The sequence below is a fragment of the Anoplolepis gracilipes genome, chromosome 10 (genome assembly GCF_047496725.1).
Source record: "Anoplolepis gracilipes chromosome 10, ASM4749672v1, whole genome shotgun sequence".
Taxonomy (NCBI): Eukaryota; Metazoa; Arthropoda; class Insecta; order Hymenoptera; family Formicidae; genus Anoplolepis; species Anoplolepis gracilipes.
Genome location: NC_132979.1, coordinates 135,570 through 158,859, shown reverse-complemented (window position 1 = coordinate 158,859; position 23,290 = coordinate 135,570). Strand labels below are relative to the sequence as shown.

General features: G+C 27.2%; 1 protein-coding gene across 24 annotated transcripts in view; it reads right to left on the bottom strand.

Moving 5' to 3' along the window:
- The window catches only part of Camkii (Calcium/calmodulin-dependent protein kinase II), a 100,970-nt gene that overhangs the window by 23,992 nt on the left and 53,688 nt on the right, over window positions 1–23,290 (bottom strand). For 12 of the 24 annotated variants that reach the window (XM_072900411.1, XM_072900412.1, XM_072900415.1 and 9 more), the window contains exons 11-12: window positions 22,060–22,149; window positions 10,522–10,578 (exon numbers count right to left, since the gene is read on the bottom strand). In XM_072900411.1, coding sequence (XP_072756512.1) covers window positions 10,522–10,578; window positions 22,060–22,149 — 147 coding nt within the window. The remainder of the gene's footprint in view (window positions 1–10,521; window positions 10,579–22,059; window positions 22,150–23,290) is intronic. The other 12 variants (XM_072900414.1, XM_072900418.1, XM_072900425.1 and 9 more) reach the window with 1 other exon arrangement.

Below are 23,290 nucleotides of genomic sequence, written 5' to 3'. Positions count from 1 at the left end.
ATGTCAAAATTGACAAATCAAAACATATACGTAAATTTTTGAAAAAATTTAAACATTTTTAAAATTTTGACATCTATATTATTTAATTCCGCCGTTTTTAATTTGATTAAAACTATTTCTTTTAAAAATTTCTTGGTGAATTATTAATGATTTAATTTGCAATTTTTCCGTATAAAATTTTATATTCATAATCAAAATAAATATCTTAATAACTATAATCGATAAAAAAAAATTTCTTTTAAATTAATTATATTCTATAATATTAAATTAATTTTAGTTTTATTTTACTTTTCGCTTTATTGCTTCATTTTTATCCTTTGTAATTTATAAAGAAATAGTTTAGTAATTCTATTTTTCCATTAATCTCGACATTTAAAATATCTTTTCATATTGTACTAAAGAAATCATTTTTGTATTGTGTTACCAAAGTTATTAGAATCTTCATAAATACCATTATAATGATACAAGGATAAAATGTGAATTTAGTTTTTTAAAATGTATTAAAAAAATTGTTTGCTAATTAATAAATCATGAATCAATAAATATATGAAATAATAAATATTCAGAAAAGATTTTGTTAAAAAGATAAAAAACGTACTCCAAATACATAAAAAAGTATCAAACAATAAATTTGTATAAATAGAAGATTTAAAAAATAAGGAACTGTAAATATTAAAACTATAAAACAATATTAAAAAATTCAAACATTCAAAAATAAATATAAAATTAATCCAGTTAGCCAATTAATAAATTACATAAAATATATAATAAATAATTATGTAAATGCCTATAAGTGATGCTCCAGCGAAAACTCAAGTTGCTCTTGCACTCTCACTCCGAAAAGTACCACTTAACTCAATTTGATTATAATTGCAAATTTAAAATCAGAAATAAGTTTGCTTATTCCTTTTGAGATGGGGGTGCAGGGAGAGATGCTTCATCGCTCACGCGAATTATTACACGTAAATAAATAAATTTGCTAAGAGTATGTTCTATTAAATATACATTGTGTCAAAAAATTACGTTCTACTTAGTAAACTTTTTTTCTTAATAACTTTTTAATAAAGATTTATCTGCTCCCTAAAACTTTTCACCCCTCGGTTATAGATTGAATTAAAGTTTCTATGGAGGAGTGCAGGAGGAAGGCTACAGCGTTTTCTGCTCATGTATTCAATTGTGTTCAGTTCTATTTATTTCTAATTTTTTTGTGAATATCTCCTTTTAATAAAAACTTTGTCTTTTGAAAATTATTATATATATACATTTTATTTTAATAATAATTTTGTTGATTGTTATAAAAAAAAACTTGAGTTTTTATTAGAGCACTATTTCTAGACATTGAGCAAAAAGAATGTTTTATACAATCTATAACTTGAAAAAGAGATCATATTTGAAAATTATCTCCTAGCATATATTGTTAAGAGAGTTGTTTAATAACAAGAATGGACATTTTATTGTTAGAAGACGATAACTGTCAAACTGTGTGTCGTGTTTTGGAGAGCTTTGCCAATTAAAGTAAATTAATCGTGTTCTCTTAAACAAGTCTTATTAAAATTACCTATCTTTTAAAAGTGTTTCTTTATTTACGCAAATGCGAGTGCGATGGAATTAGTGTCGCGTCGCAGTCACTCTTCCATGTGTTCGAGATCGACCCGCAGACGCAATAATGTATATACAAGGTGTATTATAATTCGCGTTCACAAATAACATAGCGTTATTTCTAAATAAAAAATGAATCAAAATCTTCCGAACCATTTTTTACGATGCTTAGAAAAAAAGAAATTATCAAATATGCAGTTTACGGACGTGTGCCTATTTAAAAAACGATACTGAATAGATTATCTTTATTTAATAATTTCTCTTTTGTTGTGCATTACGAGAAAAAATGGTTTAGAATTTTTCGATTCATTTATTATTCGGATATAATGTTATGTAATTCGTGGGCATGAATTATGATAAATCCTGTGTGTGTATGCGTGCGTCGTGCGTGCATGCGCGTGTATGTGTAATAGAAGATACGATAATATAGATCATTATTTTATTTTAGATAAAATATTTAATTTTAAATGTAATTATCATTAATAATTATTAGCAGTTTAGTAAATATATCTCTCATTATATATTATTAATAATTAAAAGAAAAATAATATATAAAATTGTTCACACATAAAGGGTACAAAAAATTTTATTAAAATTTTGTTGTAGCTCTTAAATAGATAGTAGTATGAAGTAGACATGAAAATAAAAGCAAAAATTTTATTTTTTTTTATTCAGCTTCTTATTATTAAAAACAACTTTTTTGTTGAATTACTTTAAATGTAAAAGAAAAAAATTACACTTTAACAATAATAATAAAAATTATTTTTATATAGAAATTAAGAAAAGTAGGCTCAATTCAAATTACATTAAAGTTCTTCATAAACAAAAGTAGCAAATAAAAATATTAGAATAAAGAACTAATACAGCTCTGACAATAAAGTAAAAATTGCAATGTCAAATCTTTGAATAAATAAGAGCTAAACAGATAGTAATGCGTAAGTTTCATAGAAAATTAATGTTTTCTTGAAACTAAATTATAATAGTTAGACACGTAACCATTTTACTTTTCTATAATATTTACGCATTATCATCCGCGTTTATTTATCCGAGGAATTTACATTGTGAGTTTTATCATAAAATTTTCACTATATTATAGTTCTTACTATCATATATTATTATTATATGTTAGTATACATAGTTCTTTACTTTTTATTTGTATTTATACTCGCTGAAGAAAAATTAATATTATTAAACATACATATGTATGTATGTATGTAGTCAAAATGAAAAGTATCATAGTATGAGATCTGAATAGCTCAGTTATATAGAGTCGCCCGGAAAGACTCGATTCCGAAGATTTAATTCCCGATGCGGCACTCTAATCGATTTGCATTCTGATATTTTTTATTTTTCTAACCCACGCATCATTAGGAATGTACGAGATTTATTTAAACTGAATCTCCAATTGAAGATTATTTTCATTGTTTCAACCATTATATCAACCAAGAAAAATTTGTGTTTGTGCATAGCTATTTAGTTTCAAGAAAAAAAATTAAAGTTTCTATGAAACTTACGCATTACCATCCGCGTTTGGCTCTTATTTGCCCGAGGAATTTACATTGTAAAAACATCAGGTTCACATCCACTGCAAATAATCATAGTAATGCATGTTAGTATATGTATATATATTAATATAACTTTATGGTTATGATTATTATACGGTTTTTATGTATTGATCAGTTGCCGATAGATTATACGAGTTGTTTTTAGAAACATTCTTTTCTGTTTCATATTATTACTTTGCTTTATATTTTCCAGGCTTTTTTCTATATATTTTTTTCATAATATGATATAATAATTTTTTTTCTTAAATAATGTATAAAAACTATTATACATAATATTTATATTTTTTGTTTTAATGCAAAATTTTTTATAAAATTTTATACGAAGATATGAATGTTAAAAAAGATATTTATATTGACTTACTATTTTATATATATATATATATATATATATATATATATATATACATTAAAAATGTGATTTATACGCAGTGTACATTTTTATATTGTTACTTTTATATAACATTTTACTTAAATTATTTTATTCAAAATATTTGGTAAAACTGCATAAAAGATTACATCTCACCGATTTTGTCGCCACTTATTGTTAGATATGTTGCAAAGATTGTTCTAAGTAATTCCCCGCAAGAATCAAATAGGGGAAGGGTTTGCGTATTGATTTAGAAGATATAATAAATTAAAATTGAATAATTTTAATGCTTCTTCTTAGGTATTATGAGCTGATATTAAAAACAGTGAAGTTTGTACTACATTGTATGTATCTTTTAGCTTTAAGAAAAGTTTCTGTTTATATTATCTAATAAAATCTAAAGGATAGCTATACATAGTCATAGATATTGGTGTTGACTGGTTTCGTCTATTTCTCACAGTTCGTTAAGTACGAGTAATATAATTGTGTGGCTCAATTTTGTAATTAATTGAGTAATCAGGACTAATTAATGATGCTAGTGAAATATTGGGGCAAAAACTAATTGTAAGCGCAGGAATGAGCAAAAAGCATCACATCTTTAATTTCTTGAAAATTTTATTTTACAGCGTTAAGTTGTTATGTAAAGTAAACGTAAAGTAAAGTATGTTATGTAAAGTAAACGCGTGAGGGGGGGAGGAGTTTCTGTAACTTCAATCTTTGACCGTGCACTCCCACTTGACATATAACGAGATCTATAATTACAATATCTGTGATTCCACGTGGGTTTGCGATTTTTTGAGCGAAACGAGATCTCTTATCTCGTATCGTCCTGTACATTGGACGCGTACGAGATTTATGATTATACGGTTCTGTGTTAAAAAAAGATTAAAAAAGACGGAATATGATTTTTGAAAAAGTTAGAAAAATGGCATTTTTTGTCCTTCCTCGTATTTATTGTCTCGACGCACTCGATTCACCTCGATATTTCACCAGCATTATTAATTAATTCTAATTACTTAATTAATTATAAAATTAATTAATTGCAATATTCTCACAATTAATCGACTCTTCGCTTCTCTTAATAGTTTTCAATATGTGACTACATGAATTTTTAAGCTTGTTGTGAATACTAATAAATTATTAAATTTTCTGATTTTAATATTAAAAACAGAAATAGGTTAAAGGTTATTTCTTTCACGGTAAAGGTTCTATCTCTCTCATCCTCCATCCACACGTTTATTTTATAAAAATATTGAAAACAAATGTCAAGGTTAAGGTCATTGGGACTAAATCTCTTTTTCTGAAAATATTATGTTTATAATATTTCAAAATCGCGTATCTATCATATGAAATAAACACGAAAATGATCCGTGAGATGTTAATCCAAACATTTACCAGAAGAAAATATTAAAATAATCAAAATTTAATTTGTTATATCTCCTAAACCAACGTCCCCATTTGATTCTTGTAGAAAATTACTCAGAACAACCTTCCCTATCTAAATAATGACAAAATCGGTGATGTGTAACATTTATGCAGTTTTATCAAATAGTATTTTATTTAAAATGAAGATTATCAGCTATTATTCGCAAAACATCAAACTGCTCAACAGATTCGTGAAATGCAAACGTCTTACAATTAGTGCGACTTAAGCATGCTAAGTTTTAGTATACAATATTGGTTTTATTATAAGTCCGTTTTATGTAATTTTACATAGTAGTCAATATTTTTAAAAATTATAGATTGTATACAATATTTTATCTTAAATTGCTCACATCACTAATTAAATTGATGCTTCAAAACTAATAATTTTTTGAATATATAGTAAATAGTGACGCATGACAATTCAAGTTTTTTTCTAAATGTCTTTTTAATTATTCATAAGTTTTTAATAAATAACGAGGGATCTGACAATAAAGAAAAATAAATAAACATATATAACTATATACAATCATATATAACTAAATCTGAAATTTGGCGCAATCTAGCTATATATATATATATATATATATATATATATAATATGATATGGTCAGAGAAAAAATTGATTAAAACAATTAATATCAATGTAAAGAAATAATTTTATAATTTAAATAATAATTAATAATTATAAATAACCATTTAAAAAAATGTAATGTATTAACAATAATTTTACATTAAAATATTTATATTGCGCGTACATTTGGATTAAATTTTTTTTTTCTTTATGAATTCTTTTTCTGTAAATTTTGAGAAATGTATCGAATGGCTTTGCGAGGAAACTTCGTTGGATGATATCTACTCATAAAAAAATTTATATTAATATCAAAATCGGTGAAGCAGAGTACGTGGCCAAAAGTTGCAAAATTTATACAAATAATAAAATGTAAAATTATTGTTAATAAATTATGTTTTTTTAATGGTTGTTTTTAAATTTCATTAGACGGAAACTACTCATAAAATAATTTATATCTAGGTTATTATGACGTAATTATAATTAATTCAGCGGCAGTGACTTTATTATATTCTATTATCTGATTTCATTATGCGTGTATTGTATATATACACATATTTGACTAACAAAAAATAGTGTCAATATTATAATTATTTTATTATCTTTGAATTCATTTGCGATTATAAAAATATAATTTAACATCATTTTCAAGTTAAGGATATTATCATTACTTGCATAAATTTTTCCTTTAATAGGATCAAATGTTTTATAATATATTTTATAGAAGTGTAAAATAATTATTATAGAATGAAACTGTTTACTACAAATGTTGTAATTTATATTTTTTATGCGCAAAATTTTATTCTATTAAAAGAAATTTGATTCGTTAAGTTTAATTACTCTTAAACTTATGATGGATATTTATTCGTAGAAGATAATATAATTACGAAGTGCTATCCGAAATTTATGTATAAAAAATCAACAAGCTTATCAAAAGATTAATGGTCTTTACCACTCTCAAAGAAGTTCCTAGTAGCATTTATGCAACGCAATGCGAGTTTAACAATCGGAAACATTGCTGGAAATCATTTTCTTTCACAATCAGTATTTTTAATATTTTCATTACATTCTGCGATATAGCCTAGATCTCTTCTATCGTGTCGAATCATTTTCCTTTGTATTTTCATTTCTGAAAATATAAAAGAGTCGTAGAAGAGAACAATTACTCCGTAAGTGATAAAGACTATTAATTTTTTTGGTAAGCTCTGTTAATTTTTTGTAAATAAGTATCAGAAACAGAACAATAGAATACATTAGTAGTTAGTAGTCGCGGTTTGATTAGACGTAAATCTAAAAGAATCACACAGTGATTCAAAGCCATCTCGATACAATACAGTTGTAAAATTCAAGGCTCACTTTGATCGATGTCAATCGCGATGATTCGTCATATAATATAATATCTAATTGCATGGGCTACGTGATACGGTTTTGCAATCACGCAGCGTATTAAGAGAGGGCATAGGAGGATCCTTATTCCAGAATGTGGAATCAATTTCAGATTGATTCAGAGCAAGATTAATGTACGGAAGAAAAAAAGAGAAGGAAAGAGAGAGAGAGAGAGAGAGAGAGAGAGAGAGAGAGAGAGAGAGAGAGAGAGAGAGAGAGAGAGAGAGAGAGAGCGAGAGCGAGAGAGAGAGAGAGAGAGAAAAAGAGAGACAGAAAGTTATCTTCAAACAGTTAATCGATGAAACGAGAGGAGAAACGGTAAATCCGTATATTTTGCAAAAGCAGCAACAGAAAAAGTGTAAAAATCCAGGTTCGATAATCGGCGCGCAGCCTTTTGCAAAATCGGCCTCTCCCATTCGCGACAATCTTTCGTCTGTGATTATTATCTTTCTCTTAATATTAATATTATATTAATATTAATACATAAATATTTCAAAGTTAGAAGTTGGATATGTAGTCAGTTAGGTTACAGATTCAGACAAATGGCATCGTGGATGATTTTTCAAATATATCGGAAATAAAATGATTTTCGGGATGCACGCAATTAGAAACGGTGAATGACTTGGAAAAAATAATTTCATCTATCATGCATCCAAGAAATCGTGCTTTCCAACGTAAGCTGTTTTAATTTAAAAAATTTAGCGAAATCGTGTAACGTAAATTCTGTCAAAACTTAAACAATCATGCTAGTCATCGTGTTTTAAAAATTTCAAGTCCGATAAATATATATTCAAAGAATATATTTTTTAAGTCGAATCGAATCGAGATTTTTTGAGTCTGTGATTATATTGACAAATAATTCACGTTAGCGCAAAATTGTAAAATGTTATATATACATTTTGCATAGCATATTTATTTTTAATGACAATCTATTTCTATAACAATAATATGTGTTGTAAATAATTACATATCTCACACACAGAAAACATTAATTTTATTATTAAATTAATAATTATTATTAAATTAAATTTTGCAATCAGTAATTAATTTCATGCTTGATATTTAACAGATGTAAAGTATTATATAACATTGCTACATCTAATTTTCGTCTTTTTTTTTTGTAATTTTTATAATTTTACAAAGTTACGTTAATCAATAAAAATATTGTCACCATTAGTTCTTGAGTGTGATAAAAATAGATACATTCAAATTAAATTGATTAAATTTATTATGTAATAAATCAAGCCCATATTTAACCTTGGGTTTATGTGAATTTATTAATAACCATATATGTATATTAACTTGGACAAAAATACTGAATGATTAAATAATGTTTACGAAATATCGCATATGAGAGAGAATATAAATTTAATTTAAAAAAAAAATAAACATACAAAGATACACTCCATATATATTTAGCCCCGATAACAGGCTAATACTTTTATAATTCAATGTTGAGATTTAGTTGCAACTTTCAGTCAGATCATGACTTATCCTCACACTCTTATTATTTACGACTTACTTTGCATTGTTATCGTGCAAGCGGTAAAAAAGCGAGAGGGGAGCCATGATATTAGGATCCTAATTCTTGAGTATGTATTGTACAAACAATTTTCGCGTGCAATTCATATTTGAATAATTATTGTTTTCGCGTACGAAAATTGTTTGTATATGCTAAAAAATTGAAATCCTGTTTGAAACAATTTGCTACTAAATTCATAGATTTATACTTATGTATGTATGTACCTAGACTGTTAACAGCAATGTGACGGATGAAGCCAGGGCAACCATTTACACTTAGATTTAATGTGAATGTATATGTCAGTAAATGTAAAAATTTCTTAATTTGTGTGTAAGAATTCGTTACACTTAACATATACATTCACATTCATTCAATTGTAAATGACCGGTTTTGTCTGTCACTATATGAGATATAGCCGTGTTATCAGTCTAGTATAATATATAGAAGGCTGTGACTAAATTTCAATAGCTTTTATTATATTTAAAAACAAGAAAAGTTGTAGTGTCAAAATTGTAACTAAACGATGATAAAATTATATAAAACACACATGTAAAAATACATGTAAAATGTAATAATAATAGTTATAATATTAAATAATAATATTAATATTAGTGTTTATTTATGTATTTTATAAATTCGTAGTCACGTACAAATGTTTTTTTTTCTCGTATATAATTCTATGTGTCTAATTCTTTTTTTGTTTAATAATATATTTAAATAAATAATTATATCTCTTTTATTTAAAGATTAAAAGGTTAAAAGCGCGGATGGGAGAAGCCAGTGCCGATTGCAGCATATTCACAAAGTATTGCAAAATATATATGTATATGTATATATACAGAGTGTTCCATTTTAATGGCAAATGCCTTGAAAAATATGGAAAATATGGAAAAACGTTTCAGATAAAAGTTGTTTGGCTCGAAAGGGAAAAAATGATGAGGATGTTAGTTTGATTTTAAGTACACGTGTCAAGGTAATGTAAAAATCAACTTAGTTTTTCAAATGGAACCCTGACTTTTTTATATGTTTATATATATATATATATATATATATATATATATATATACACATATATATATATATATATATATAAAGATTCCTTACTCATATGGGGTCAAAAGTTATAATGGCCAAAAATGGAATAGTTTACGACATATTTTTATACTTTAGTTTAATAAATGTAATTTTACATAAACTTTGAAATATCTCGTCAAATATTCATTTTTTCATCGTGGTTCAATACTTTTATGCACACATTAATGAGAGTATGAATTTGCAACGAGCAGCTAAATATTTTTTTTTTTTAAATAACCCGTATTTTCTTTGCAACAATTAATCCGTCTCTTTATATTGTGCATAAAAGTATTGAAGTAAAATAATCGAAAAATTGAGTATTTTACGATATTTAATGATTTATGTAAAATTAATATATAAAATATTTTATAACCTTTCAAATTTTTTTCTAAATTATTTAATTGTTGAATATCCCCTTCTTATTACTTTTACGTCTGTGAGTAAATGTGAGTAATCAATTTATATAAAAAAATTAGAATGGTTATAAATTAAAAAAAAAATAGGTTGATCTTTACACAACTTTGGCACCTGCATCTAATTGTAAGCTCAATCTAATATCGCTATCTTCTTTCTTTCTCCCAACCAAACAACTTTTATTTAAAAAAATAAACACTTTTTTTTTGGTACGGTACATCCTTTCAGTGATAACAGTTTGTAACACTTTATGTAACCCACCCTGTATATATATATATATATATATATATATATATATATATATATATTTACACACGCACGCACGCACGCACGCACGCACGCACGCACGCACGCACGCACGCACGCACACACGCACGCACACACGCACGCACACACACACGCACGCACACACACACACACACACACACACACACACACACACACACGACTTATGCACGCACGCTCAAACGCGCACACATACGCACTTGACGCACGCACGCGCAAATGCGCGCACACATACTAATTATATATGTACAATAATATACAGAAAAAGAGACGTCGAAACGTCGAAACATTTCTGGGTCTCGAGAATAGACTTTACCTTCGGGTTCTTTGGCAATGACCGTGCTGCTCCGGTCGACGCCGCCCTTCTTATCCTCTGTACAACATATACACATACATCACGTATACGAATATGTATATAACAGTTTATTATTATATATAGTAATATAATACTTAATAATTTGTGGAAAATTATTATATGTTGATAGAAAAAGTTCTTTATAAAAATTACAAGCTTTGTGCGGAATATTAAGATGATCTCAAAGTGAGACGGTTAAATTCGGATGTAAAAGTCATTTAAATAGAACTAAATATGTCGATGTATCACGATATTATCATTTTTGGTACGGCATGGGAATCATTTAGAATATATGCATACTTATATGATTTAAGAACAAAGTTATTTTCACTCTGTCGGACATAAAATAAAAATATCACATATGGATAAGAATTTTATATGTGACCCACGTCAATTTTAATAAAATTTTACAGACACTTATTATATAATCGAATATAGCATAAGTGCGAATGTACGAAAATATCTAGTTTGCGAGATATTCATATTTTAATTATTTCGCTAAATGAACAATTTTTAAGATTTCTATATAAAAAAAAGATTAAAATTCAAAAATATATTTTGCTGAAATGTTTCATTTTAATGCGTTACAATTTATAACATTGTAAACACTAAAATATTCTTATTAAGAAAAAAAGAAACAAAAAGAGTGTCTAATTTTAATTAAAACAGTTAAATTGAAAATTACAAAGTATAAAAAGTTGTTTGGCTCGAAAAAGGAAAAAATTATATATCTCTCTCTCCACTACATGTACGTTTACTTATGTCTTATTTATTTATAGAAAAAATCTTTTTATTACAGTATTGTACTTCAGAGACATTACAATGTGTGCATTTTTTTAACTTTATTTTTCGTCTCAATTGTGATTCACTTTGTAAATATTTTTATCATTTTTCAATATCCGATTATATATTGGAATCATCTCGTCATTTCTTAATGGCTGAAACTGATAAGAGATTTACCAAAAATGAAAGCTAATGACAATAGGAACAACCGAAAGTCAAGGCGCATAATTTTTTTTGTTATTTGGAGATGGTTCACTGAAGATGGTTCAAAGGAAGGATTGAAACGTTAACTATTTTAAGAATATTTCTAGATAATTTAATTGCGCTTACTTACTGCGCTTGGCTCTTATTAGCTATCTGAATTTTCCGTTTGATGTTTTATTAATATTCAATGTATTCAACATATATTAGAGCCTTCTTGTTTCGTTATTTAAAGAAAAAAATATGCAAAAAAATTTTTCAACGGTTACTTTGTACATATGCCGTTAAAATATGATTCCTCTTTCCATTCTCATTATATCGTGATCTGCCTATTGAATTTAAATCTTCGTGAAAAGCTGTATAATGACAAATAAGCGTGCAATAATATGGAAGATTGCGAGAAGTGCATCAACACACAAAACAAAAAAAAATTAGTAAGAAAAAACAAGTAGTCTTATTTCCAATTAGCTGTAATTATTGCATATTGAGCGATTTCTCAGTTGGCGGATTATGTGACCAAAGTAAGTGATATAAAAGTAAGAAAAGGAAGGGAAATAGAGAGAGTGAGAAGGAAAAAAAAAGAGAGAGGAATAAAAAGAAGGGAGTGAGAGAGAAAGAGTAAGAGGTGAAGGGAGAGGAGAGTAATGAGGAGAAAAAAAGAGATATATATATACATATATATGTATAGAAAGAGAGAGAGAGAGAGAGAGAGGGGGGGAGGGGGGCCAGGAAAGAGAGAGGAAGAGAAAGGGAGAGAGAGAGAGAGAGAGAGAGAGAGAGAGAGAGAGAGAGAGAGAGAGAGAGAGAGAGAGAGAGAGAGAGAGAGAGAGAGACGTAAAAGAGGGTAATATTAGAGAAGAAAAAAAAGATGGTGTTCATAAATCCATAACATTGGGTTAAACATCAAGAATCGAAACCAGTCAGTGTTATGAGAATAGAAAAATATGTGCGTGTGTGTGTGTGTGTGTGTGTGTGTGTGTGTGTGTGTGTGTGTGTGTGTATTTGAGTGTAGTGTGCGATTTTGAGTTTGCGTAGTGAGTTAGACATCAAGTGTCTAAAGGCATGTTCGTGCAACGATGCCAGAAAGCTGAAAAAGCTCAAAGAAATGATAAAAATCGTTTGAGAATACAGTCGCGGCGCGATCGTAATGGTACATCATACACATAAAAGAGTCACGCAGAGAAAAGTACATAGAACATGGGACGTGAATTCGAGCCTTTGTTATTTTTATCTCGTTATGTCATATCATATACTCCGAAATCAATTTCGCTCTAATCTGTTGAATCAGTTTTTCTGTGCACCTACGATGATGGCAATCCGAATTTTAAATTCTTCAAAAATATATGCACGCACAATCTACTTTTCGTCCCTTGAGTCGATTTGTATTATTTTTTGTTGTTTTTTTATTAGTGGAGTTAGTATTGTCTTAAATTTTGTAAATTGCTTAGAATAATATAGAGCATAGAGGATAATCTAAAGTTTTAAATCAGGCAGTATAATCAACATGAATTATTATAGTAAAAAATATTATCAATTTTATAATACAAAAATCTCCCATTATTTGTTTTTCATTTATCTGATTTTTCATATATATATATATATATTTTTCATATATTTTTTATAATATTCTTTATTGCATTCGATCGTATAAAATAGTTGTTCCACTTGAGAATATTTCTCTTTGTAGAACGTATTAGTAATTTATTAAAATAACAATTTTTATTATTATCACTACCACGTGAATTTCTGACAGCATCTGCCTTCACTGATTTTCAAAATTTACAAGTATTTAAATTTTTAGTGTTATCTATACAGAGTGAATCACTAGAAATTGTCTTCTAATTGTAAGATATTTTTTAAAATATTAATTTTAGACGCAAAAGCTTACAGATTAAAGTTAAATTATTTCAAAAAAATTACATTTTAGTAGCTAAAGTTTATGGTCGTTGGATTCTTTTTTTAATCTTCTACAATTATATATAGTTGATTAAAAATAGGACTTTTAAAAAACTTGAGATGATGTTTAAAACTTTTTAAACAAAAATTAAGACCACCAAAATGTCTTTTTGAAATAATTTAACCTTTATCCGAAATCTCTTGTCTAAAATTAATATTTAAGAAGATGTCTTAGAAGACAATTTCTAGTAACTCACTCTGTATACATGTTTCGTATCTGATTACTCTTATTTTTTATTTATAATCAAAACATTCAAGCAATAGAAAGTAATTAATTTATCAATCTTTTAGCTGTTTGTTTATTATACATTTTGTCCCATCGCTCTGGTTCACACAATAATTAAAGAACTAAAAGAAAAGAGAAATCAGACTCAATCAAAAAGCCTTATACATATGTAGCAGCGAAAAAAAAAGAAAAGAAATATAAAATATTCAATATCGGGAAATCGTGCGCAAGCGTGATGAAATATATAAATATTTATATGAGATGGAATCTAAACGTGTGAAACGTAATGATCATGATATATCTAAGAAATTCACAGTTTTCACGCAAGCAAATTTTTTTCTTCTTTCCGATCGTTAAATAGAAGTTTATAATGAAAATCATAAAGTCTGCTAAGAAAATGCAAAATGAAATACAGATATCGATAAAATATGTATATAGATAAGTCGAGAAAAATTGCTTAATTCTCCAACGAAATTGCTCGTTATCGATTCGTTATTCATAATATGATCGAATTTGAGCGTCTTTCGTTCAGTGAATGCAAATGTGATTATATTATATTATAAGCCATGAAAAAATGTAAGAGTAAAAAAAGTTAAACTTTTTCTTATACTAATTGTAATTTTAAGATGCAAAGGGTTAATATGCTGAGAATACGCTGAGAATGAGCACAGAACATGCAAGTAAAAGCAGCGTGATCCGAAGCAGTCGCGGTCATTGGTCGAAAAATCGACATGAAATGGAGAATGACCAAGTATTGAAGAGAATAGAGAAATGTCGAGCTTAATAATATTTAAAAAATATATGTGATAATATACTAGGTATCACTATAAATTACTATAATTGTGCGCGCACGCACACACGCATAAACTTAATTTATGAGAAATTATAATCTCTTTTCAGCAGCTACAGTGCGAACAAATTCTCTATATCTATATAGTTTTAACTTTCATACACATTAAGGTTTACAACAATAAAACTAATCTTTAATCATTAATTATTACAAATCGTTTTTCACGCTGAAATACTATATTATTATTATTTATAGTACTATAATCTTGAAAGGCTATATATATATTTCTCTCGCAACAAGTTTTTCTTCTACGGTAGAATGTTTGAATGTTTTATGTTGCAAGATTGAAATAAGATTTAAATAAGAGATGCGAAAATAACATTACGTCGTCGCGACGTCGCGTCGCAGTGAATTATTCGAAAAGAAAATCGATAAAATGTGAATAAAGTTTAGCCATTCAAGATTAGCTTATCGCAGCTACAATATTTCTACTTGAACTATTCTACGAATCTATTTTTCTTCAATATATTATATAATTATATCAATAACAAGACAAAATACAAATAGAGAATTGCGTAAATTTAAATTTGCCAAACTACATCTACTCAATTGAGGATTCACGATTGTGAATAATCTCTTTATGTTAGATTATATGACAAAAAAGCGCTCTTTAATTACGAATCTATCTTACTCATTTTACTTAATGATTAATGATAATCTGTACAATAATCACTAAAAGAGATGCATTATGTTAACAAGAAAACTATGATAATGGTTGCAGATAGTGGTAGATTTTTATATCGGTACGTTTATGTACCTACAGATTTGTTTCATATTGCACATCGCCAATGAATTATTCTCGAGGAGAAAATGTAAGCGAAAAAGAATTACATAGCATAACAAAAGCTCCAGATCGATGCGAAAGTTCGATAAAAAAAGTGATTGTAAATACAAAATCAATGAGCTTTAAATTCAATTTATGAATGCGAAAAAACAGGATCTGCCATAAACCAGAGCGACTTCTTTTTCTTTGTATCTAGTAATATTTACTCAGTAAACACAAAAGCAACATTAGCATGATGACATTAAGGTTATAATTTCCCATTCTACAATGATGCGATATAGCATGCCCTGTATGTAACAGTTACATTGTTAAGTGGGAAATTATAAATTATAACTCTAATGCTATGTTATACTGTTGCTTTGCGTTTATTGGGCATATGAATATACCCAACACGCTGAAATGTCTAATGTATTATACATAGACAATAAAAATATAGACTTGATAATTTTTATAATATAAATTATATAATATTTCCATGTAAATTTTTCCATGTAATCTTTTTTTTTTAGAAGTGTGTATAATAAAATTTTAAGTGTGATACACATACATATAAATTGAAAAAATAAATATGTACGTGTATATATATATATATATATATATATATATATATATATATATATATATATATACACAAACATATATACATATGTATATGTATGTGTATGCAATATGTGTGCAATTGTAGCGCAGAGAGTTGTGCGTCTGCTCTCTGCACTGAAGGTCCAAATGAATTCAAATCAGAAATCACATCGGATTTATTCGGTTGCCATTTCTTGGAAGGTAATGGCAAGTCATTGAGGGTATCTTGCCAAGAGAACTTTTCTAAATCATATTTAGAACGAGTGTTAAATTATAAGTCCCATATATATCTGTAAAGAAAAACTACAAAAAGAGGACACCACACAGATATATGTATGTAAAAGAGTTTTTATCCTACATATAAACAGTATATATTATAGTATATATCTGTGTATTTTATCTTCAATTCTTCAATTTTTATTCGTTAAATTTTTTTAATGTATTGTCCCCTTATTATATAGATTCTCAAAATATCGACTACTTTTCCAAGCGGAAAAATAAATAAAATTACCAGGCAATATGTGCTGTGTTCGAGCCACTCACAAATAAATGTTGATTAATCATCTTATGTGTATATCAAATGCATATCAATCTTTATATTACAATGTATTATAATTATTCGCAATTTATTTATGATTTGTTTGTTTATGTAAAGTATTTTGTATACACACACAGGCTTCTAAATATTCTATTCATTATATAACTGTTAATTATTAGAGAAACGGTAATGTTATCTAAAATAGAATAAAATAAAAACAATTATTATTCTATTATTAATGTTTTTGTGTTAATTATTTATTTATTATCATTGTCATTATTATTGTTATTAGTATTATTATACAATTATTGTTTGTTTTTCAAGTAACTAACAATCATGATAGGTAAATATTTAGAAGCAAGTTATGCGTGCCAAATATGCTCCCATACGCGTGCAAATTCATGTAAGATATTACTCTGTGCGCGTGTATGTGTATGTGTATGTGTATGTGTGTATGAGACCCCATATCCGGAATATCTTCTACTATCGATCAAACAATAAGGATCAAAATAAAAAAATTAAGTCGTTGTCACGAATCGCTTTCACACGTGAAATAGATTGCTTTTCGATCAAATGCATTGCGTTTCTACATTTAAACATCATGGATTTTTTTGAAAAAAATTGACAATATTATTTCTAAATGACAGATAAAAATTATATTACATTATTTTGTTTTTTTTTTCTTAATTTTATATTTCATCATATACTTAATAGATTAAAAGATTGCTAAAAAATTAATAGTTATATATTGTATATTTAGAGGAATACGTTCGATCTGAAAGTAATTATAATCAAATGTGAAGATATTCGTAACACCAATACGTGTTATAAATATGAAAACATTTTTTTTTTTATATAACGCTTACATTTTCGGCCAAATAATGTGAGAAATATACGTAAAAAAATGTGTATAGTTTATAATCTAATTACAGTGCACTCGTCTTATTTATTGTTACAATATTATACGCGTGCGTATATCTTTTAATGTGTATATATATTTATATCGAGGATTTTATAACATGAAGGCGTATCTCCAATTTAAAAAAAAAGAGGTACTATATATTGTATATACATAAGCACATGAAAGTTCTATATGCCTTGCATCTTATAATAAAGTTGCGTACTAATTGCCCTAATAATTATAGAAATAAATATAGAAATATTTAGGTACATTTTTATGTATCAAATACGAATATTAAACCATTTTTTCTCATTCTCATTGTAAAGCTATAATTTCGGGCTTATGCCTCTATGTTATGAAACTTTCAATATGTGTGTTATGGATTTGTGAGCATCGCTACAAGGGCACAAAATAACAGTATTATTACTTTTCATATAATTGTTCGATGTACATATATGTATTTGGTGCTTCGCGACATCTGACTATGGAAAACAAATACGGAACCATATGTTGCACGGAGAAAATTTTACAGTACAAATTACAATGCACATGAAAAATACATTCCTGTAAACTTTTTCCGAGCAGAGGAAAAATATCCGAGTTCTAACCAAAGATTTGATTCTTTCCCTTTCTTTCAGTAGGCAATAACTACCACTGAACCATCTTGTCGTTCTCTTCTCTCTCTCATAATTCTGTATTCTCTCTCTCTCTCTCTCTCTCTCTCTCTCTCTCTCTCTCTCGCTTGCTTGTAATTCTTTCTCGACTACATTTTCTTTTACATTTATTGTAAAACTGGAATATTACGACAATAAGATATATTATTATAAAAGTCATAAATTATGCATTTGTGTTCTATTATTTGTTGACTATGCATTTGTTTGTACATGAAAATAATTCAATAATATTCCTTTATATAATACATTTGTATAATATTATTGAATAAAAATATCACGTATTTCTCTTATATATTATAATAGTATATATATTTCACGATTTAAAAAATTATATCGTAATTTTTACTATAATATTTTCTCCGTATGGAATAGTTATATAGTAATATAGGATCACACGCGAATATGTGTGTGTGTGTGTGTGTGTGTGTCTGTGCAAAAATGCATCGAAATTGTATTTCCTAATTTATATAAGTGTTAAACAAAATTTGAAAAATTTAACTTTAAAATCGATAACTGTACGTGTAAGAATATAGGCTTAAAAATAAATGCTCCATTAATATATATTATATCTCTATCTATAAAAAATATTAATGTAATTACATGTCAATTATACATATATGAAAAGTATGCATTTGCGTGATGCTGTTGCATAAGCTTCTTTGTGACATATAATGTGTCATATAAAGTATTTTCTCGAAAAATATTTTTATTGGATATTCGGCTAAATATTATAGGCTACATGTACAAATGTACACGTTTAAATGAACGTTTCCATACAAATGTATGTACTTGCCCGCTAATAAATGCGGTAATATTTATAAATTTTAAACATGTGTGTATCAATACGTGGATGAGTATCAATTCATTTTGGTACGATATTTATATATGTTTTAGTATATGTTTTGATATATAAAATCTAGAAAAGCAATGCAGTTGTGACATAATCAATAAAATTTTGGCACACTCTTACTTTATACTTTTATTATTAAAGTATATAAACTAAATAAAAATTTTTAGGATTTTTATTCAGATGTACTAATTTAAATTTCTTTTTTTTATCAAAATAAAAAATTAACGTCCAAATTTAAATAAAATGAGATAGTTTCTCATTTTTATCATAATTCTTACAAGCTTTTAAGTTTAAAATTATTAAATGAGAATAGCAATATCATGTAAAATATAATTTCAAAGATAAATAAAAAAGGTAAATATCTAGAAGTAATGCAAAACCAATGGAAACTCAAGGTTTTCTAATAGCAATCAATAAAATTATTATTAACATGAAATGTATAAACGTTTTAAGGAAGGAATAAGTTTTTATTAAAAAAATATTAATAAAAAAAGTTTAATAAATAAAACTAAAAAAAATTGAATGCGTGAGTGGGAAAGGCCTCCATCTCTCTTTGCATCTCATCCGTAGAGACTTTAACTTAACCCTAATCCATGTGCGAAGGTTGAATTTTTAATTTAAGTAATAATTTTAATAATCTTTATTTTAAGTAATAATTCTCTTTCTCAAGTATGTTCTAAATGTACGTAATGTCAAAAAAATTTGTACTCGGTAAACTTTCTACTCTGTAAGCTTTTTCCTTAATAAATTTATTATGAAGGTTCGCTAAAACTTTTCACATCTCGAGTAGGTTAAATTAAGGGCAGGTTAAATTTAAGTTTTGACAAAACAGAGAGAGGAATGGAGTCCCTCCCTGTCCACGCATTCAACTCTATTCAGTTTTATTTAATGTCTTTTTAATAAATATTTATTCCTTCCTTTTATATATTTCATTTTATAATAATATTGTTGATCGCTATAAAAAAAAACTTAATTTTTCGTTGGAACATTATGTATTTCTTTAGACATTTACCCAATTATAAACTAACTATGTATTAAATGTCTTGTTCTTCATTTACATATATAAATGGGTATTTTCGCTTCGAATTTTGAAGAACATGTATGTATATAAATATATATGTGATCTGACTTTTTTTCGAAAAATGTGAACGAATGGAAGAAAAATAAAATAGAAAACTGTTAATCAATAATAGTTAACAAACAATTATTTACAATGATATTGGAGCAAGTTAAAAAGTAAAGCGGATTTTTTTGTTTTATCAAACAGATGGCCGGTAACACTGATTTATCATAATTTTGAAGTTATAATAAATCATAGAAGAATCAGTGTTGTGTCAGCCTTTCGGGAAATAAAAAAGTTTCATTACTTTTTCACTACTTGCCGTAGCAAAAAGAAAGATTAAGACAAGATTGCTTTTTCTCTAAAACTGGTGACAAATTTTCAATTCTGCGACCAAAAGTATATTATCACACAGAATATATATCACAAATCAAAATATATTTAATATTATTCTTACAAGAAAATATCGATTTGAAGAAACATTCAACACAAATCTTACGTAAAAAATTCGTAACGAAATAAGTGAGACCTTATAACGTTTAATTTCATATAATCAGATATACGTATATTATTGAACGTATATTAAATATCAATTTTATGATTTAAATCACAAATTATTATTTTGTGATTTTAAATTACTTCTTGTTTCAATAGAAGTTTCATAAGAATAAATTTTAAGTGTCTTTCCATTGCGGTTGAAAAACTTTTTATAGTATAAGTGTACTAGTGATTAAAACACAAATGATGGAGCGCAAAGTGGAAATAGCAGGATCGAAGAATAAGCAATGATACTCAACTACTCTAACTATTAACGATTGACATGAGAACGAAAGGAATCTTTAATCTTTCTCCAATTTTTATCTTATTTTTAATGAAAAATCAATATATATACGCGTGTTTCTTCTATTTTTGTACAGTAAAAACAATTCGTTTCTTGAAGTTGCTGCGATGAACGTGGTAGTTATTATATATGTCACAACGAATAAAAAAGGACTAGAAAAATGATTGATTCACAATAAATTTGTCGAGCACTCTTCGTAGAAACACGCAAGGATGTTTGATGCCAAATGATTTTTTACATTTGCATGTGAAATTATGATGCTCTTATTGTTAGTTGGATTCCTTAATAATAGTATTCACAATATCTTAATATTTTTAATAATTATTGCTTTTCATAAGTTAATTATTTTTATATTATCTTATAAAATTGAATTAGATATTTCATCAAATATAAACAATCACATTTAAAAGTGACAAAACGCAGCTTGACCTTCGTGATAAAGCACAACTATGACATAAATAGAGAAACTAAATTCTAATTAAGTAATTACAGTTTCATATTTAAGAACGTTTACAATATTTATGCAATTACTAAGCAGATACCAAGCTGTTTTCACTATTTGTGAATTGTCACTCGAGTTTCGTATTAAATTCTTATTAAAAAATTTGTGATAAGCAAGCCACGTAGAATGATACTGTATATGAATTTTTGTTAGGAGCTAAGTACTTGTTACCCAAATTATCATTTTGCGCTTTGTGTGGTGACAATTCTGTCACAGCAGCGGTAACATTGATATAATCGCTATCATGATCCAATTCGAGTTTTTTTGACACTAAATGCCAATCGGCTCTAAACTGCTCGTTACGATAATCGAAATTGGGAAACATCATTGATATTATGTGGGAAATAATTTGCCTACTCTATATAAATATTTTCAAATATCTCCGCGTGAAAGAAGATTTTGTGAAAGATTATTTATTTATTCGATACGAAAGTCGGCTCATCCGGTTCATAAAATTATATTTCAAGGTTTTAAACAAACGCAATCTGTAAAATCCATTTATAATTTTCTTTTTGCACTACCAAATTACAATTTATTCGTTAATAAATACAGTTGAATTATCGCTAAGAAAACTCGGCGCAATTTTTTATCATAAAGACAAAGAGATAGAAAAAGAGAAAAGAGAGAGAGAGAGAGAGAGAGAGAGAGAGAGAGAGAGAGAGAGAGAGAGAAAGAGTGAGAAAGAGAGAGAGAAAGAGAGAGAGAAAGAAAGAGAAAAAGAGGAAAAGATACACAAAAAAGAGCACATTCTTACCTTTAACGTCATCGTCTTCGATTGTTGTGCTGCTATCAGTGGATTCCTTTACTTGAGAGCCATCGCCCTTCTTCGTGATGATGCTTCGACCTGGAGTGCGCAGAGCGTTTCAATAAATCGGCATCGGAAAAATAAAAATGGAAGAAAGATGTTGATATATGTTTATATGTGTATATATATATATATATTTAAAAAATCTTTTTTCTCTCTTTGATACCTACTTTATCTACCTCTCTTACATCATTGTTCCAGTACAGTCAGTATATGCGCGCGCGCGCGTACGCGTGTGTGTGTGGGTGTGTATGAGTGTGTGTATGGAACAATGATGAGTATGAGGTAAGGAGAGAAAAAAAAGAAGACAAAAGCGAAACAGGAAAGAGAGAGAAGAGATAAAGAAAAAAGAAAACACAACATTATAAAACAGATTGATCTGAAGGATACGGCCAAAACGGACGAAAGCTAAGGCTGGGTCTGAATAAATCTACTCGGAATCCTTGGATGTTTTGAATGTTCCCATTGAAACGATTTTTAAAGCATTTTTTGATTTAGAAAGTCATTAAACGCTTAGACATAAAAAAATATTGCAATCGACATTCTTTATTAAACAAGTTCAAAAAAATAAAAGAGAGGGTTGTTTCAGATATCGCACAAATACTAATTTTAAACTACATAGGTTTTTTTAAAAAAAAGAAAAAAGTATATTTGAAAAAGATTTTCTTTTATAAAAAAAAGAGAAATAATGAGTAAATAAAAGAGAGAGAGAGAAAGAGAAAGAGAGAGAGAGAGAGAGAGAGAGGGGGGGGGGAGAAGATGAAAAGAAAAAGAGAAAAGAAGAAAAAGAAGAAGGCGAGAGAAAGAATAAGATGGGAAGAGCAGTGAAATATATACAATATTAATTTGAAAATACATAGCTTTTTGTAAAAAAGGACAAATAGAAAAAAGAATTATATTTGAAAAATAGAGAGATAAGTAAATGAGAGAAAGCGAAAAAGAGAGAAAAAAAGAGGTGAGAAGATATAAAAAAATATGAAAGATTATTCTAAATTATAAATATTCTGATGTATTTTATAAAAATATATTTTTTTTAAATCCTAGATTTAACAAATTTGATTAGTTTATATATTAAATGTAAATAATTGTAAATAAAGAAAACGTAAGCAGTAAGTGGAATGTTCTTTTAACAATACGACACAAAGTAATAAATAATAATCTTTTGTGATTTCAACATATG